The 20,028-nt window shown below is 42.6% G+C and overlaps 1 protein-coding gene across 4 annotated transcripts in view; it reads left to right on the top strand.

Moving 5' to 3' along the window:
- Positions 1–20,028, top strand: part of NIPAL2 (NIPA like domain containing 2) — a 433,718-nt gene that overhangs the window by 228,126 nt on the left and 185,564 nt on the right. For all 4 annotated transcript variants that reach the window (XM_069220538.1, XM_069220535.1, XM_069220536.1 and 1 more), the window contains exon 4: positions 19,494–19,553. In XM_069220538.1, coding sequence (XP_069076639.1) covers positions 19,494–19,553 — 60 coding nt within the window. The remainder of the gene's footprint in view (positions 1–19,493; positions 19,554–20,028) is intronic.

Here is a 20,028-nt window from a genome sequence, read left to right as displayed (position 1 = left end):
GCGTACCTAGGCTCTGAGACCAGATTAAATAGAATTCCATTTTCTATGCGGTAGCAGCAATTCACAATAACTCACATTCTCTCACCTCATCAGATTTGAGAGAAGTCCATGAACAGACTTGCTGCAAACCACTTTTTCAGCACACACACGCGTAACAAACAGCTGTGTTTCTTTAGGTGCTTAAGAAGCCAGCTCCAAGGAGCAATGGATGAGTTTACTGAAAACATGTTTATTGCAGACGTATCTCGAACATGATGTATGTATTCAGAGAACTGATTAGTGTGTGTGAATTTCAGTGGAGAATGGAGTATGGAAGGGAAGATGGGAAAGTAATTGGTTTTGGTGGAGAATGGACTACGGAAAAGAAGATGGGAAAGTAATTGGTAAAGTCCTCACATAGCACAGTGTAGAGTTTATTTATCATATTCATATTACACACGGTGCCAAAGCTGTAAGCAAACCAAAAAATAATTTTCCTATGGAAACACACACACACACAAACACACACACACACAGCAAAGTTCATCCATTTCGCTACCACACACAGCATACAGCCACATAATGGAGCAAAGGGTCGGCGTCCTTCAGCCACCGGCTCCTCTCATTGCGAGTTCTACATTTTGTGTGTGGTTAATGAGCATATCCTTTTACAAAGTAATTCCCTCTAGTGCCAGTACTGGTTGGCCAGTATGTTGTTTAATTTATTTTTTGCATTTTTGTTTTGCCTTATGAAACACTTTTTGTTCTTTTGTGAGGGGCCAACAACTCCCCAGACACAGCTACCTGACCCCTTGCTGTCGCTTTCAGTTCTCCCATCCCACATAGGCACAGCCTATGGAAAGGGGGTTTCCATTCGTTATTAAATATAAACTATATAGGAAAGATTCATAGATGGTTGCCATGCGGAGATACTAATCATTCTGTGGTTTCTAATCACCTTATCATCTTTACCACTATGAGACGTCCTAAACTTTGAAAACACTAAAAATCTGTAAAAAGGAATAGTCGGTGACACAAATTGTTCAAGTATTAAAAAGCCCCTTCAAGGTTATATGTGTTTGCATAACCTGCCAATATATCATTCTATTGTCTTCTAAAATGTAATCAAACATGTTCAACAGAGATAATCTGCTGACGTTTCTACAATGTGGTCATAGGAAGACCAACGTACAAGGCATTTTCCTAATCACAAACTTACGAAATGCAAGCTCCACGCTAGGAAGAAATGGCAAGACTTTTGATAACATATGCAACTGGAGTAAACAAGAAGTTGATAAAACATTATTTTATAACATAACATTACATAATCAATTAGGTGTTTTAACATATGGAACACTAAAGAACACCTTTAAGAAATAATTGCTACACTCAAGTGTTGCAAATATTGTTAAAACAATCTGAGTAAGGTAGAAGCATTGAATTAACCTCATAGATCTGGGTAAATAATGCAACGGTAAGGTGGCAAAGCTAACCTGGGTTCACCATGAGAGAAAAGAAGTAAACCATTGAAAGTGATCCCCTAAATACCTGTCAGCTTAGTGGCACATCAATGTATTATTCAGTTTGCTCATCCATACATCTTTGGTTTTATATATAGTAAAATTGTACCACACCTCCTAATTACCAAGTCCAAGAACTGCTTACTCTTGGCAGATAGAATCATTATGTATATCAGATTATTACATCTTAAATGAGTGTTTTTAGATTCAAGGGTGAAGTCCAAGAACGGGGTCACTTTACAGGCACGTCAAGTTAGACGGCGGATTCAAGCAACATTTATTAGGTTGCCTCACTCCTCCATTATCTCTTTGTAAAATATGCATCCAAATGATGAAGTTATATCCATTTTACAAATACTTGGGCAAAAATGTCATAGGTCTTTGTGACCTCAGGGACAACGCGCTGGTATGTAGTATAGTGTGTTAATAATATAGCCAAACCAAGGTAGTGTCTTAGCTATTGGAGGCTGGTGTGTATAGGTTTAGGAATGTAGTTTGAGGACATTACAACTGTAGTATCCTTTAGACAATGATAGGACTTGTAGTTGGTGTAGTGGTTCTGCCCACGCCCATTTATAGAAAATCAGGTAAGATACTGAAGCTTGCATTGGCGATGTGGGCTGTACCTCAATTTAATTTGGAGAAAAGAAGTGGAATATGGTGCAGGATAAAGCTTTCCTTGCCATGCATAAGCCAATGCTTAATAATCATTAAGGATTTTTTTTATAGTTACCAATCCTAAAATGCCCTAAGCAGTGTCAATGTGCAAGGGCATCCCAAAAAGGACATTCACAGCCCTGTTATATCCCTTATTATAATGGCAATGGATCTATAACCCTCCCAAAGCTAAGGTGCAAAATTCCGTTTGCATATTATGTTTGCATATCAACATAGTAAGCATGTTTAAACCTCTGTTTCATTTTCAACTATTTATCTGTGTGTCACCGAAAAGCAGTGACGGTATGAGACAGTACACACGTTTACAGTAAGAAATAAATAATGCATGTTTTATGGCACATTAAAGAAGTGTGACATGGATCATTAAGACCCTTACTTTGTCCACATTTGTTATCCTGTTATGTTTTAATCCGTGCCATGACAATGTCCTTCATAATTTATTAGTGTTAACCAAAACAACAAATTAAATTATGGAGGTGAGACTATAACACTTAGAGGTTTGTTCAATGTGTGCATTAAATGTATCTTCTCCACAGATAAATAGTTTAATTCGGATTTAAAATGGAGCAAATTAACAACATTTTAACATGTAAGCTACGACTGCTTGATTGGTACGTTGAAAGAGTACCATTATGAGTGACTGAATAAAATGGGATGAGTGCCTGTAAGGGGATAATACATTGGTACTAATACTCAGATAAGAGTAAGAAGTAGATTTAAATAAAAAAATAGTCGTATGTCGTCAGCTTCTTTAAGTAATGGCAATCGTAGCATTTTATTCTTTTGAACATTCTGTATCAAGAATTCTTGCAATACTTTTTCCAGCAAGCTGCAGGAGATCCCAGGTTCTCAATTCAGGAACGCGTCTGAATATGCTGGCCAATCTGACCATTTTCTCATGTCCTTCCCAGTACTCCCAAGATCATTCGTGTGGGATAAGTGCTATGTAGAGCAAGCATTAGCAAAGCCAAAAGGTTTTGCCTTTATTTTTTATTTTTTATCTAACTGGATTATAAAATATTCGAAAAATGTTATACCAATGTTTGTTTTAAATTTGATAAACCGTTAATAGCTGTTTATGTTGTTATTAATTCAACATACATCACAGCATAAATAACTATTAATGTTTTTATCAAATTTAAAACAAACATCACTATAACATTTTTCTAATATTTATAATCCAGTTAGATAGAAAGAAAAAGAAAGAAGACAAAGAAGAAGGCTTGTGGCGAAGAAGAAAGAAGACAGCAATGAAGAAAGAATACAGAGAAGATGGCAGCAACGAAAGAGAAAGGGCAGTGAAGAAAGAAGACAGCATGCAGCTAAGAAAAAAGAAGAATGGCATCGAAGAAAGAAGACAGAGAAGATGGCATGCGGCGAAATAGAAGGACAGTGAAGAAAGAAGACATAGAAGATGGCATGTGGCAAAGAAGAAAGAAGATGGCAGTGAAGAAAGAAGTCAAACATTCTTTTTGATACTTAGGAACAAAAACCAGATAGGTAGTGGCAGAACGCCACATCTGGTAGGACTGTTTGTCTAAAAAAGTGAAGAAATATAGTTTATTTTTTGAGATGTCAGGTGCACAGCCTTGTGACAGAAGCACCACACCTTAAAAAGGCTCTGAAGCCAATTAAGTGATTTAAGGTTTGCCTATATATTTCCATGTTTAGAAATGTTTAGCATTAAACATTGTAAGGTACAGAGGAAGACCAACACATAGGGCATTGCAATAATTCAATCTACTTATGGCAAGTGATTGCATCAGTTACTACTTGAACTCAGAGAGAATAAATGTGAGGACTTTTTGGAGTAGCTTCATAAACAGGTTGAAGTAAGCGTCCTAATATAAGCATGGAGGGAAATATTAGCATCAAAATTGACTCCCAAATTGCAAACATTGGTAGCTGGGTCTGGGCTGGTACGCAAAGAATAGGGCCACCAGGACAGTAACAAACAGCTTTAACAAACAGTATTCCGGAATTAAACCAGCATGGATGGATATTCATCCATTTAGCAATGGCCACCATACAGGATTTGAAATGGTCATGAAAATCTGATCCGTCTTCTAAGTGTAGAATGAGCTGCATATTGTCAGCATAAGCATGGAATGGAGTGAAAAGGTGTCATATGTCATGAGTTCTGCTAGAAGAGCCACGTAGAGAGTAAATAGAGTTGGGCTAGAGCAGACCCATGATGAGCTCTGCATGTTTTGCCTTCAAAGGATAAATTGTATGGACCAGGTAGGAACCCCTGTGACTGAGAGACCAAAAAGGACATAAATCAGTCCCAAACTATGTCTTAAAGACCCACCAAGTCAAGCCTCTCCAACAAGATGTTATGACAGACAGTGTCCAAAGTTGCTGATTGTTCTATCAAAATGAGGTTCTCTGAACCCTCTGAATCTAGGATCATACGGGTGTTGTTGCAGGTGGCGATCAACACAGTCTCCGTTCACAGTGTGAAAGTAAAGCTCATTTGGAAAGTATTGAGAAGGTTGATGCTCTCAGTATGTTGAGATATTGACAATTTACCCAGCTATGAATGATTTTGGCCATTACCAGTAGGAGAGAAATAGGATGATAATTGGCTAAAATGGCATGGTCCAATGTAGGCTTCTTCAGAAGTTGAAGTACCACTGCAGTCTTACAATATAAAGGGACAGAGACAGTTTCCAAAATACTGATTGTATATAAAGGTGATAATTGGAGTAACTGAATGAGCAATAATCTTCATAATCGTGGTTGGTGCAGGATCAATGGTTAATCTCTAACTAAGGAGCAGAGAAGGACAAAGGTACAAAAGATTGCAAAAGCAAAAAGACATTATTGTTCAAAAATATGCAAGTTCTAAGCAGAATTATTGAATATGCTGGACTTTTGAGATATAAGAATCCCATTGGCACAGAAATTGTAAACAGCAAAGAGTTCCTTGGCAGGACTCTGGACAAGAAGAATGCGGTTTTGAAAACAATTAGTATGGGCAGTGACTGTACTCTCTTTATAGATTTTTAATTTGTTTTTATTAGTCAGTTTGTGGGAGTAATTGTAGGTGAAATCTCCAAGTCCTTTCTAGCTTTTTGCATTTACATTTCGCTATCATCAATTCCTCCAAATACATGATGGGACCCTACCACTGAAGATAGGTATTGCTCATCGTAGAGCCACAATGAGTCATACCTATCTTCAGTGGTTCAGTCTCATCCAGGGCATTAGTGATCCATTTGTTAATGGCACCTTAGTAACCAGAAGGGGTTATGTAATCATAATACAGGTGATGTATAATCATTTCTTTTTAAAGTTGGCTTTATAAATGAAAATATGCTGTTAGGGAAAAAATGCCTCAAGAATTTACTGCAAGCAAAAGCCACATACGGGAAAGACAAAGTAAGAAAAAAACGAAAAAGCATTGCAAAGGGGGAAAGCAGAAAGCTGCAGTGGGCAGGGACAGGCTGTAATGGACTAAAGTGGCCCGAGATGTCTTTAGGAATAGCTGCCCTTGTACTCTGTGCTCGCACATTTAATTGCAGTAGCCGCATGTTTCAGAGGTGCACTTTGGGCACCAGCTCGTTTTTATTTATAAATTAAGCACTGCCTCTAATGCAGGCATTTTGGAGCGATCAAGCACCCATTGTTAATGAAATAGCAGATGTATACCTCACCTTCACCCCACTTACATAACTGTTGGGCTTTGTGGGGGATGTTCCCAGGTACATGCAACAGCTAATAGCGATCCTATTGGTTGGCGAGGCAGCAAGTAGCGAGAGTCTGGCTTGAAGGTCCCATTTCAAACATAGGTGGCTAGCTCCGGGATGCTGTTCTTTGTAACCCGAGTGCGAAAAGATATTTGGGGGGCAGGGGAGAGAGGGGATGGAGTTTGCCCCACACCTGATGCGGTGGCCCTGACGCTGCACCAGGCCTGCATGCTGGGAGGTGACTTGGGCGATGCTACTGTGAATATATGCACCTCGGGTTCTGAAAACACAGATCTGCTCGTGTGTGCGGATCAATCATTCAGTTTTTGTATAACTCAGCTTCTCACCCATGAGGGTCTCAAGGCGCTGGGGTGGGGGGGACAGAGCCTCATTCAAAGAGCTACGTCTTGAGGTTCTTCCTGAAAATGGTGAGTGATGGGCTTTGTCTGCGGTGCAGGGGTAGGTTGTTCCAGCTCTTTGTATCATTTCATTTCATTTTATGCATCATTTCCTTTCCATTGCTTCTCTTTTCAGAGTATCTGTGAGACTTTATGTCACCTGCCTAAAAGCTCTGCTCTGTTTGTCTATGTAATTTGAATGTCTTTTCTCTTTATGTCAGCAAACCTCCATTGAAAGATTTTAACATTCTCGGCAGGTTCCCTGCCATAATTAGGATGATGAAGATTAATTCATCATACATTAGAGACTAATAGAACGCTGCTAATTGGACATGAATACACACTTTTCCGGTACTCAGTGCTGTAGGTTTTCCTGCCTTTAGGCATAACAAGGCCCTGATAGCCCTGAGGGTGGGTAAATTCACATCCCTGTATAAACTGCTGTTGCACAGTGATCGGAATGCCAAGATTTGAAACGCACAATATTGCCTCATAATACATTTAGGCAGGTGAAACGTACCTGCCGAAATGTACAGAGGGGAAACATTCATTAAATTCTGTTACACTTAGGTTCAGTGTGAAAAACACCAATCACACATGCAATTTCTTATTTTCTAGAGAAAAACATATTTTCTGTGCATGGTAAATACCTCTCCCTATTTATCTATATTTGCCGATTGCAGTGAATACCTCACCCAAAGCCTTTATAAAAGTGGAAACAGAGGCACAGGGAGATTATGCCTTACTGATATTGTTGCTCCAAGTCCTGCTTTCCCTCATCACATTCTTGGTAATAAGGCTTCACCCACATTTGACACATGATCTATGTAATTGAATTTAAGAAGGACCAGTTGGATGGAGCAGGGGTTTGGGGGACCCGGTGAAGCATGGGCTCACCATGAGAAGCTGGCTGTAGTACCTGAGAGAGTGCTGGGTAGGACCTCTTAGAAGGCCTCTAAAACGTGTGTCTGGGACTAATGGGTAGTGACAATACAGGGATGCCACCAAGAACGTTTTTAGAGAGTATATTTTATGGTTAATGGTTCTTATAGTTGTAGAAAAACAGAAAAAAACAATGCATGTGTAGAGAAAAAAATGCCTTCTAGTACTCATATGTGGGGGTAAAGAACCTAGAAATTGAAGCCAGCAGTGGTTTGTTATTTCCTTGTCTGCGCCAGCATCCTTAACCATACATTGTAAGGCCTACAGTGAATATCATGTGAAGACCCAGAAAGATTTCCAAGAGGCTGGCTGGGAGAGGTTGCACCATCGGCGACTGACACCTTTAAAAAGTGGTGAGACACATACAAAATTACGTTCAAACCACTAAAAAAATAGAAGAGAAGTTTCTTGGATTTTCCGAAGACATCCTGCTTGAAAAAGTCACCAGACACTCTGTCGCCAAGCTGCTTCTGCCCCACTGAGTTTTGAGCTGCAGGGAGCTCTCTTCGCCGAACGGGTGGGATTGCTTAGGCATGTTATGCTGACTAAGAAGCCAGATTAGCTATTTGACCCCTATGAGCTTGCACTCCAGGAAGAACCATGAAAACAAAACGGCACAAAAAGTGCAGCAAACCTTTAAAAAAAATACTTACCTTACTTGATGATCTTCTTCGGCTGCAAGCACACCAGAAGTTCTTCCTGCTTCACACTGCTTGCTGGACAGTAGCATCCCACCCAGTTCAAGCACTGCCCTAATGCTCCTTACAATGTTAAACAGCATAAGAGCAGTGTTAGGATTGGCCAGAGCAGGCAAACACATTGCTCCGTCTGACACCGATAGGGCTGTGCCTCTGCTTCTCAGCTGCCTTTCAGCTGTTGATTGCAGAAGCTGGAACTGTGCATGTCATGTTGGCCACAGTGAAAACTCTGGCCAATCTGACATCAATCAATCAAGGAATTTGTAGAGCGCACTACTCACCCGTGAGTGTCTCAAGGCGCTGGGGGGGAGAAGATGAGGGGGCAAGGGAGGAAGCGCTGCTACTGCTCGAACAGCCAAGTCATGCGTAGTTCAGTTAACACAGCTTCAGGTCGTATCACTGAACTGCTATATGGCCGGGAGAGAGAGCTCCATCATGGCCCCGCCACCAAACAGGTGAGAGTGTAATGTAGTGGGTCTCAGTGGGGTGGTCAGTGGGGTCAATGCAGCCAGGCTCCCATGGACAAACCGCCCCTGGGTTGCTCTCAAGGGAGAGTTAAAAGTGGCCAATCAAAGATTAAAGGATTTAATAATAAACACTTCTTGAATTAGGACACTATAGGTTGAAGTTCTACAAAATGATCTTGGGAAACCATTCCCTGGAGGACAGTTATGCAATGCCTGAAGGGATGAAAGACAAGGGGATTACTCTTTTGTACTCTTAATGAGTTAGTGCCAAGGGTTCATCAACAGGTGTGTGTCCTTCAGCAGGTCACACAGTCCACAACTCAGTCTAGTACCAGATGGAAACTTGGCAAGTAATTTATTTTGCTGATGTGAGGCCAGTTATTAAGGTCAGTGGATAAGACAAAGGCCTATTTTCACATCTCTTTCTACTGATATTTGGGGATGTTTTACATGTGTTTATGGACAATTTTCAGTGCAGATTATAATTATTCTTGTGTGTAGGTTTAAGAGCTCAGTGCATCAGGTGGCGCATTTCCTTGTGCTGCCTGCACCTTCCCCAGAGAAGTTGAATTGTATGTAGTGACAGCTTTGAACCATTAAATCAAGTCATGTTCAAACCAAATGATTTGAAAAAATAATGAGAAGCAAACAGAAAACTTCTAGGTGAAAAATCAAGCCAATAGGGTTAGAGTTTTCTTTAGAGTTAGGGTAAGTGTTTGTGTTATGGGGGAGGTTCCCGTTTTGGCTCAAAATAGGAAAGGGATCAGGATCAGGGTAAGGTTAAAGATGTGGGTTAGAGTTAGGGTTAGATTTGTGATTAGAAGAAATCTAATTAAGTGTAAATTCAAACTAAATTATACCAAATAAAGTACCTAAAAGGATATTTTTAACCATTTACATCCAAACCATGTCTTTCCCTCTAAAGAACTGAACCTAATCACATAGAATTAGTTCAACAGAGGTGCAATGTTTTTCGGGGCAGAATTTTCCAAGTAGTTGGATAGTGGATGACCTGGCATAAATTGCAACTAATGCCAACCATGGGCCTGGTGTTAATCTGAAACTATTTTTTTCCATGCGCTCATTTTCAAAATGTGCTTGTTGACCACTCTGGATGCATTATAGGATTTAAGCTCATACCTAGGTCATGATTCCAGTATCAGAATTGTGCTAAGTTGCTCCATGATAGTGACTTTGTTTACCTAACGAACAATAGATGTTTCTTTGGGCTGTCTATTGCAGGTTGTACGTGCCACAGGCACGAGGGATGCAGGTGGAAGGCCAGTGCCGCAATACAGACCTGATTATCGGTCCAGAGGAGAAGGCATAGAAGTGGTGTGCACCTGGAATGAGGGGAGTGTGCAATTTCTAAGCATGCAGCTACTTTTCTATTTAAACAGACAGTCTGCTTCTTTCCTCTTTATATAGCATACTGCCATAAGGGGTTTAATTCTCTTAATAACAAACAGAATATAGCTGCCATCAGTTTATCAATAATTGGTGCCAAAACAATAACGTTATTGCACACTTGAAAGGACCTTGACCTTGCATTTTTGTGTGTTCATCAGATGAAGATCCTAAAGAAGATATTCCTTATCCTGTCCCCGGAGAAACTGAGAGTGGTGGTTACAGCACTTGTTGGACCCTGCCTTGAATATGGGAATTTCCTGTATTTTAGATTTTCCAGCATTTTCTTTTCTGCCTTCAGTCTACTCAGGAATCATTTTGAAATTGTAAGAAGAAAATGAACTGGTGGCCATATATTTATCTTGGTTAATCCATCCTGCTGTACTATGTTGTGTGTTTGTGCAGGTAGCATGTGTGGGACACACATTGTGTATATGAGTGTCCCAGAGTAATGGAGGCCTGAGGGTTCCATTTTTGAGCCCCTGGTCTGATACTGTGTACACGCAGGAGGAGATGTTGCCTTTGCAGAAAGTTAAAGTGTATTGCTGACATTCCCTAAACTGGAGGGAGAAGAATTAGGCACTGAAATTGGCACAGAGGAGACAAGGCTACTTTAGAAATTCAAATCAACCTTTTGCAGAGAGGAGCTGTTTAGTCTCCCTGCAGCACTGCTACATGGTAGATGGTAGGGGTGAATGGTGGGACTGCATTATGTTGTTGAAGATGAAAATGGCTTCTCGGTGTGTCCTGCCCTTTATCTTTTTAGAAGGTGCAGCTAGGTGCAGAAAGCGCACACCTCTTTGTGCTTCTGCTTCTTACTTCCTCGTGCCCCCCCCCCCCCCCTCTGTAAAAAATGTGCTTTTCTCAATTTTAATGTCTTTCTGTTAATAAGTCTTTTGCCATCCATTATCTTCTCATGAATACCAACTTTTACAATCTCCCTTCAGGTAATGTTCATTTTGCCAACTTTGTCTCCTGTCTGTCAGTGCTCCGTTTTACCACTGCATGCCTCCTCCTGGGATGCTCCTTTCGCTACCTCTTGCCTCCACTTTTATTCTTCTCTTTGCAACCTCGCATCTCCTACCTTAGTTTTCGCTTTACTAGCCCTTGTCTCTCCTCTTAACACTCTCTTTGCCGCCTCTTGTCTCCTCTCTTAATATTCCCTTTGCTAGCTCATCTCCTCTATTAATACTCCCTTTTCTAACTCTTGTCTCATCTATTAATTCTCCCTTTGCTAGCTCTTGTCTCCTCTATTAGTATTCCCTTCGCTTTCTCTTTTCTCGCCTCTTAATATTCCCTTTGATCCCTTTTGTCTCCTCTTGTAATATTACCTTTGCTAGTTCTTGCCTCCTCTTATTGTTCCCCTTGTTATCTCTTGCCTCCTCTTAATATCCCCTTTGCTAGTTCTTGCCTCTTAATGTTCCCTGTTGCCAGCCCTCCCTTCCTCTCTGTGTTTCCTTTGTGGCTGCATCGAGCCTGCATCTTCTTGCAGACATATTTGGCCAAGATGGAAGTGGCGGGTTGAATTCATCTTTATTTTAAAGGTATCTGTAGTCTGCGAGTCAGTGACTCATGCTGGGCGAGCTGTTGCCTGGATACCAGTCTGTGCGCAGGGATGCTGTCAGCTTCACTCAAGGCGGGCGGCGAGTGGAAGCGCGCCTTGAATAGACTCGGTGCCGGCGATGCACTGCGGAGGCCGGCGCCCTAATATTTATTCTATCGCAGTAAATACAGTGGTGTGGCGCCATGAATCCCCGTCACGCTGTGAGATGGCCTAGTCACCGCTCCGCCGCTTAGAGCTGTGCTGTGGCGTAAGAGGCGAAGCTTCAGCACTCAGGAAACGCGGTGATCTGACTGGCTCAGTCCACCCAGATGCCTGTGGAATCAATGTGGGTCTTGCAGTGAATGCATCTTTAATAGACGAGACTATAGCTTAGTGTGTTACTGGTGAGCTGCAGAGATACGTGTAACCTGCAAGACTGTTGATTGTGGATCGTTGTCTTTATTTCTGTAACTCTGTACTCGACTGTATTCAACTTGTGTAAATTGAGACTTGTCTGCAGCCTCCCATTCAACTGGTATTGCTTGTGCAATTTTTTGCACTTATGTAAAGTTTCTTTCACATGTAAAGCGCTTTGATGTTCTAGCGCAATTTACGCGATATATAGAATCGCATAAATTAGATTAATGGTGGCAGCGGCTATTTACAGAACGTTAAAGCTATGGTGATAGTGTATTGTGTAAAATTCTCTTGCTAGAACAGAATGAAGAAATGCTGAACTAATGTTGGACAGATAGCGCTTTCTTCTAAAAGTTGGAGATTTCAAAGGCTGAAGTAACAGGACAGTGAATGAATAACCAAAGTTATACAGCGATCAGTCTGGTAGGAACCGCTTCTGCAAGAGAAAGTGGTACAGCTTGTAGTATCGTAATACCTGGTGGTGCTCTCTACAATAAATGATGAGGCATACACAGATGTGGTGTTAGTGAGCGCTCGGGCCGGAGGTGGTGGTCTCACGCTATCATCCTGGTTATCTCTCCACCAAGACCCCACCTTCCGGCTCCGCACCATTTTATTGACTATATCACGTGACGCTCAGGCCACCCCAAAACACATTACAGGAGAGGGGCTGCATCTGCAACACCCCTCATAACTGATACGCTGTAGTAGTGCCCGCGATCCCGTTACGTAACGGGCGCAACACTACATGCCTCCCAAAATTACAAAACAAGAGTGGGTTGCGCATCAAACAGAGAACTTACAATGGTCCTTTACTTATACCAAAAAATCACATAGTCTCGTGGAGGGCATGGGGTTACTTCTCAACCGATGTCCCGACTGGGATGCTCGCCCTGTAGGCGATATCACCTCACCTGGGTTTATGACTGGTGCATTATCGAGCCTCGCTGGTATCGGGTCAGTGTCGGTTGGGTTCGGGCCAGTCACAGCGTTCTCAGGCTCATAGTCTCCCGTAAGCTCCCCAGGTTCTGTCGCAGGGAGGTCTTGTTCTACCGGAATAACGGTATTAGTGGTTTGTGGTCGGTGGTGACAATGAACGGGTGCCCGCACACATACAGGTGAAAATGTTTGCACCCCCAATGAATGGCGATCGCTTTTCGCTCAATCTGGGAATACCTTTTCTCAGTATCTGTCAGGGACCTGCCTGCATATGGAACAGGAGCCCATTCGTCAGCTTGGACTTTCTGGAGGAGAACAGCTCCTTGCCCCTTTGAACTGGCATCCACCGCAATAGAGGTTTCTTATTGGGGGTTAAAGTATCACAGCGTGGTATTTGCTGATAGCGCCTCTTTAGTTGCTTGAAAAGCGTTCTCTTGCTCCGGACCCCAGGACCAGGTCGTTGCGGTTTTGGTGAGGTCCCTCAGGGGCTGGGTTAGTGATGTGAGGTCTTTGATAAAACCACAATAGTTCACCATGCCCAAGAAGCTTCGGACCCCAGTTACAGTCGTTGTGGGAAGAGCGTTCTTTATATCTGCCACCTTCTCAGGATCAGGAGCAACTCCTTTTGATGAAAAAGTGTACCCGAAGAACTGTATTTTTTCTTTCAAAAATTCACATTTCCCTTTGTGAAGGGTGAGACCAGACTCATGGATCCGTTGGAGAACTTTCTTAAGTTGGGTATGATGTTCCTGGATGGTCTTGGCATAAATTAGAATGTCATTGCTGACATTGATGACACCCTTCAGGTCTCTCAGTAGCTCTCCTATGGTATTTTGAAAAATGTCTGCCGCACTTGAGACCCCAAAATTCAACCTCTTGTATCAGCAGAGTCCAATATGAGTGGAGAAAGTCGTAATGTACCTGGACTCCTCTGCCAGGACTAGCTGATGATATCCAGACCGTAGGTCTAGTTTTGAAAACCACCTTGCTTTACTCAGCTCTCCTATGAGATCGTCAATGGTAGGTGTCAAATGCTGTTCTCTTTTATGGCTGCATTTGGTAGTATCGTGTCAACACAAATTCTGACTTCCCCTGGTTGTTTGGGTTTCTTGGCTACCACAATCGGGGACACCCACGGTGTGGGTCCGTCTACCTTCTCAATGATCCCTGCCGATTCTAGCTTGATTAACTCTCTCTCCACTAAGGGTCTCAGGTGAAACGCTATCCGCCGGTGTCTTAGAGCCACTGGTGGGACTGATCGGTCAATGTGCAGTGTGACTTCTTTGTTCTTTAGACACCCTATGCCCTCAAAGACATTGACAAATGAGTCTAAAATGTCACTAAGGGACTCGACATGTATCCTGAAGGTGAACGTTACAATACCTAAAGCTTCCGCGGTGTGGCACCCTAGGAGAGTGCGCTGGCCTTCCTCCGCTACATAGATGTAGGCTTCCATTTCTTGAGACCCACGAGATACAGTGGCGCAGAATCTCCCTCTCATTGTAAGTGGTTGCACTTGACCATATGCGAACACCCTAATGTGTGTCAGCTTTAGGGGTGGAAGTGGCCTCAAAGTTTGGTACGTCACCTGTGACATAATGTTAATGGACGCTCTGGTGTCCACTATGACCAACACTGGACATCCGGCTACTTGTATTTTGTATTTGGGCAGCCTTTCAAGTCTGTGTGTGGCAGTGCTGATGGTGAAGAGCGAATGAACTACTTTTGTCTCATCCTCATCATCATTCATATCACTACCACAAGACTGTATATCACTGGCATTGTCCACTGTGGTTTGGGCTACTGCTCCTTTTGTTGACCGGCACACCTTGATAAAATGGTTGAGCTTTCCGCAGCCTGCACACTTTTTACCTTTAGCCAGACAGCTAGCGAAGGGATGATTCAGTCCTCCGCACCTCCCGCATGTTCTCTTTGACTGTGTGGACTTCTGAGGTCTCGGCTTGGAGGAGGTCAGCATCACTGCCGCCGCCTGTTCCGTCTTGACTGGGGTCTGGAGGGCCGCTTCCATATGGGATGCTCTCGCCTTTGACAGCTCTTTTGTCCTTCCCATTGTTAGGATGTCTGCTAGGGAGCGCCCTGATTCCTCGAGAATCCGTTCTCTCAATCTAGAGGATGTACATCCCTGAATGATTTGGCCTCGGATCTCGTCGTTTTCGTTGTGGAATGCACACTTAGTTGCCAATTCCTTCAACCTCATGTAGAACATGTCAATGGACTCCTCGGTGTGTTGGTGAGCTTGCCGAAATACGAATCTCTCATAGTCGACGTTGACCATTGGTGCAAAGTGTGCTCGAAGCGCTGCGATGAGTGTTAAGTGTGTCTTCGGTTCTGCCTCAGTTATTGTTTTGGATACACAATAGATGTCTTTCCCACCTAGGTGCACTAGCATTGCCCTTTTTTGTTCATCTTCAGTCTTTGTAGCCTCAAAGTAAAGTGTCAGATGCTCCACCCAATCATTCCACCGCGAGGCCTGTTCAGACAGGTCCCCTTCAACTATGAATGGCTCAATTGGGGGTAATGAGTTCATCTTGTGGCCAACGTGTGATTGGTGGCTGGTGTTCTCTGTCTATCGTCCTCTCTTACCCTTTACGGCGAGGCAGGAGTACAGGGGTATTCTCCTGGTAGTCCAGGGTGAGGAATGCCTGCATTAGGGGTCTTTGCTGGTGTCTTATGGCTTGAAGTGCACTGTTTCTGCTTAAAGTGCACTGTCTCTTTAAGACAGGCATGGGGGCGGGGCTAGCCACATAACAGCCTTCAGGGAGGCAGGCCTGTGTGCCTTTAAGAGAGTTGAGAGGGCGTGGCCTATCAGTTTGCAACACACAGCAGTTGGGCAGGCTTATGGGCTTGGAATGGAATCCAGGGGGCGTGGCTTACCGGTTTTCAGCACGCAGCAGCCTCACTCCAACGTTCCTGAGTCACAAGTGTGGGGGCGTGGCTTGTTTCTCCTGACCGGCAACAGGTTTGACTCTGCATGCTTGAAGCCGGCTGCAGGTGTGGCCAAAGCACGAGCACCGCGTGCTGTCAGAGTATCGAACGGCCGCCTCGCCACGTGGAAGGGGGTGTGGCTGAGGCACCAGTAAACCCTGGAGTGAATTCTTTCATAATATTTAATAAGCGTCCTTTATTGTATTAATGTCTGATTAATGCCCACTTATGAGATGGGCAGTAAGTAGAGATGGCGGTAACTCCGAGACTGGAATAACTGAATCTGGCCGGCATCTCCATTGCAGTTACTGCCCATCATGTTAGGGTCTTAACTTCCTTGCGTGCAGATGGTCAAACATTACTGGTGTTTCCAGTTGTAAGTAAATCGGAAAGTGATGTGCGCATTCCTGAGCTTCACGTAAGTTTTGTTGTATCTTGTAATCAGTAAATGAGCATAAATGTGAAGACTGTGGAGATACAAGAAAAACGTTTGCTTTCCCAAGACGTGCGTTATTTTCATTAATTTGTTTTCATTTTGATGTTCTGTGAACTGCTACAGACAACTGGTCGTCGTCTCAAAGCAGATATCACAAAAGGTAAGAGAGACACGTGGACAGAGCTGGTGTGCCTGTGATGTTCAAAGTTGAGATGCTTCCAGGTGCACCACTGTAAGGCAGAATTGGTAAATCTGGGTCAGCAGGGAAAGAAAAATGTTTTTGGATTGACAAGGCGGTCAGATACATTCAGGTCGCTTCGGGTGATATTGTGTATAAGTCTTGCTTGAAACTACCTGACAGAAAGTAAGAAGCAGCTCAAGTTTTAGCAGAGGGAGCCACGAATTTTAGTGAATACATCTATCAGTTGGATGAAGGCTCTGGCTCGACTTATGCAGCAAATCAGACAGCAATAAAGAGTAGTGAAAGGGTCAAGGTGCAATTGTGCTTTAGAAAGATAGTTGACATAGAAGGATGTTGTGTCAATCAGTCAAAGGCCAATCTGATATGATATGTCTTCAAACCCTCCTTCCGGTCTGAAATATTTGGAGAGGGTGTCCCAGGGCGTAGAGCCCTGCAAATTAATGGATCTGCCTTCAAGTGCTTTCATTTGGTTTCAATGGTTGGTAGATTTGTTTTGAAGCTATTCCAATGTGCATCCTTAAAGGATCTTGCGGATGAGCATAGTGTCCTGAAGTGTATTGTTTTCTTGATGTCAAGTGTCGTTAAAGTTTTTTATAACTTTTGTGAGAGGGTCTTATTGTTGCAGACCAGAGGTGATCCAAGCCAAGCAAATGAGAGTCAATGGCATTGCAGTAGTTGAAATAGGAAGATGTATCAGAGGCAGGAAGAAGATGAAAGAATGTATTCTTTGTGGAATCAATACTCAGCTTAGCTTTCTGTTTTCTGATTATTGGTTGACTTGGCAGATATTCAAGTTATTTTTTATTTATGAACTTAATTAGTGCAAGCATTAGTTTACTACATTAGATAAGACGATTAATATATATGTAGAATATAAATAACTTTAGGATCTGTAATAACCATTGCTGAGTGTAATCTATAGGACTTGTTCATCTAGGAGCAGACTACCATAAATACGTTTCCCATATTTTAATGATAGTACACTTTTTTATATGATGATGATGGTTTACATCAGAAACAAAGACATTCAAATGCATACCCACAAACTGTACGATGAGAAGTTAAGAACTGGAAGAAAATGCTCACTTTTTTCAGCTAGACATGGGTTGGGTAGGTGAGGATTTTTCAGAGAGGCAGGAACTCCATGAGTATCTGACAAAATCCTTTGCCAGAGTTTCTCCTGAGGAACAAATCAATTTAATGCAACACAGAATGACGCATCTCGAAATAATGACAATACACCAGTATTATTAATTAGGAGATATTGTTCCCAGGCCCAACGTTTAAGATGTGTTCTGTTACAGGCCTTGAACATTTTCAGATTAGATGTGCAAATCAATTCCAAGGAAACCAGACACTTTCAGAAAATTGCTAACTTTGGTGAATAATGCGAAACCTAGGGCCTCATTACGACTTTAACAGGACCGCCAAAGCCGCTGCGGGCAAAAGACCACCAATACTGGAGGTCTTTTGCCCGCCATATTAGGAGTGTTTCGCTGGGCCAGCGGGACACTCACCACAACATTGACGCCGGCTCGTTATTGAGCCGGCGGCAATATTGTGGTGCGTCAGATGCAATAGTACCGTTGCGCAGTTAAATGCGCGATGGGGCTGTGCATGGGGGCCCCCGACACCCCCATTCTGCCAGCCTTTCCATGACGGTCTTTACCGCCATGGAAAGGCTAGCAGATGGGGACTCGTAATCCCCAGGGCAGCGCTGCCCTGGCGGATTACAACCGCGGGAACCAGCCTGGCAGTGTCTGCGGCTGGACAGTGGCGACTCTGACCATTCTCTGAAAGCTAGCTCTACCACTAACCAATAATGTAACTCCAAACCTCACTGTAGCCCTCCCCCTCCTCATAAGTGACACTAATCAGAAAATATAATCTAAATGGCATTAACACCTCATATTTTTTCAGACACTTGTACTTTTTGCAAAAAAGTAGTGATTTATGATGGTTTTGTGTCGCAAGGGCAATGCAAAACCTAAATGGGATTTATCAATCCAAGCAAGACCACCTTGCATGGCTTGATAAATCTGGAGTAAGACAATACAGCACAAATCGTTGCCTTGCTTTACCCTGCACCAGGAGGAGTTTGGCACATTCCCAGATTTACCATTAGTGGTAGATCTGGGAATGTGGCAGATGCTACGCTTCCACAGGTGAAGTGCAATGAGGAGAAGTATCTTTATTTCTGCTCGTCTTTTCCTCTATCTATGTGTGCTGCATTCAGCAGTACACATAGAAAGAGGAAAATGCCTCTGAGGAATGTTTTTGTGCAGGAAGGTGTCCCTTCCTGCACAAAAACAATCCTGCCTACAACGCAGACACCCTTGCACCATGACGCAAAGGTGTCTGCATTGGTGCTAGTCAGCCAAAGTGTGCCAGTGCTAGGAAAGATCACGAATGTGCCGTATATTGTTAAATACATCGTATTCCTGCAATTTCCCATTCATGCGGCATTGCGCTGCTGAAAAATGATAAATATGGGCCCAGGATTACAAACCATTGTTTTCTACAACTATACTTTTCAAACTCCTGGTCCTTCAAAACGTATTTATTGGAACCTTTGACCTAATTTGACAGTCATGATTCTTCTTGATTTTTTTATCTTTAATCCCTAAATATATTGGCATATTTTTAAGATCTCTCGGACACCATTTAGGCTCTTCCTATGCATTTCTTATGCCCTTCCTATGCACATCTTCCTTCCTACACATTTCCAAATGTTAAGGGGTTTGATTTGGAGGCGTCTAGTCTCTCTTGCCAGAATCCACCCCTTCCCCATCCAAAATGGCTGAGGGCCTTCTTTGCTACCTGTGAATAATTCTGTTTGCCTTTTCTCCAAAATGAAAGGCAGTGCTGTCTGTTGTTTGTGCAAAATTCACCACAGCATGAGAAGAACTAGACTTACACGCTCACCTCAAATATTATTTTAGATGTGAAGATGTGAAGATGTGGGAGCAAACTCTTTGAAGACACCTTCTCTAAATAATGATGAAAAAACTGTACCTGTTGTTTCCTTTGACTTTACCCTGAACGCCTTAAATGTTAATATACATTTCCAAGCGTCTACCCAATCTCAGAGGAAAAACATTAAAATAGTGCTATTTTAAACATGGTTAAATGGTGAATATACAATACATTTTTAGAACGAAAATTAAAAAAAGAAATGTGCTATTCAGCGGTCTGACATTCTAATATGACATATTTTTTCCTTTGTTAGGTAGCGCAATTATATCTGTTGTGTTTCTGAAAGAACTCTTGAGGGCCTCCGATGTGGTTGGTAAGTGAATCCTTATTCCACTTGCAGTCAGTATGTCATTTTAAAATTTTTAACAGATTTAGTACAACAAAATATTTGTTTATGTGACAAAAAGTATCTATTATTTAGTTAGGTCTATGACCTCCCAGAATCCCAAGGGTACAGTATGTGCCTCCAGTGCTAAGGATAGGGCCGTTGTTTCCTCAAATTCTCAGTAAAAAGGACATTTTAATAATAAGGTTAGTCTTATTGACTTATGACTCGATTTGCACAAATGTTATCTGCATGCTTGTATATGCCTATGTATGCGTGATTAATGTTTTCATGCACTTACCCACACCAAACACCAACAGCGCCCAGCATCCCGCTCTCTTACACTCATACAGTCCTGCAACTACCCACACAACACTCCACTCATGCATGGGTTTCCCTGAACACCCACTCACTCACCAACACCCCACAGAGATCTGGGACAGCTGCACATCAATGCCCTGGA

The sequence above is a fragment of the Pleurodeles waltl genome, chromosome 2_2 (genome assembly GCF_031143425.1).
Source record: "Pleurodeles waltl isolate 20211129_DDA chromosome 2_2, aPleWal1.hap1.20221129, whole genome shotgun sequence".
Taxonomy (NCBI): domain Eukaryota; kingdom Metazoa; phylum Chordata; class Amphibia; order Caudata; family Salamandridae; genus Pleurodeles; species Pleurodeles waltl.
The sequence above is the reverse complement of the archived record's forward strand: the minus strand, read 5'-3'. Positions and strand labels throughout refer to the sequence as shown.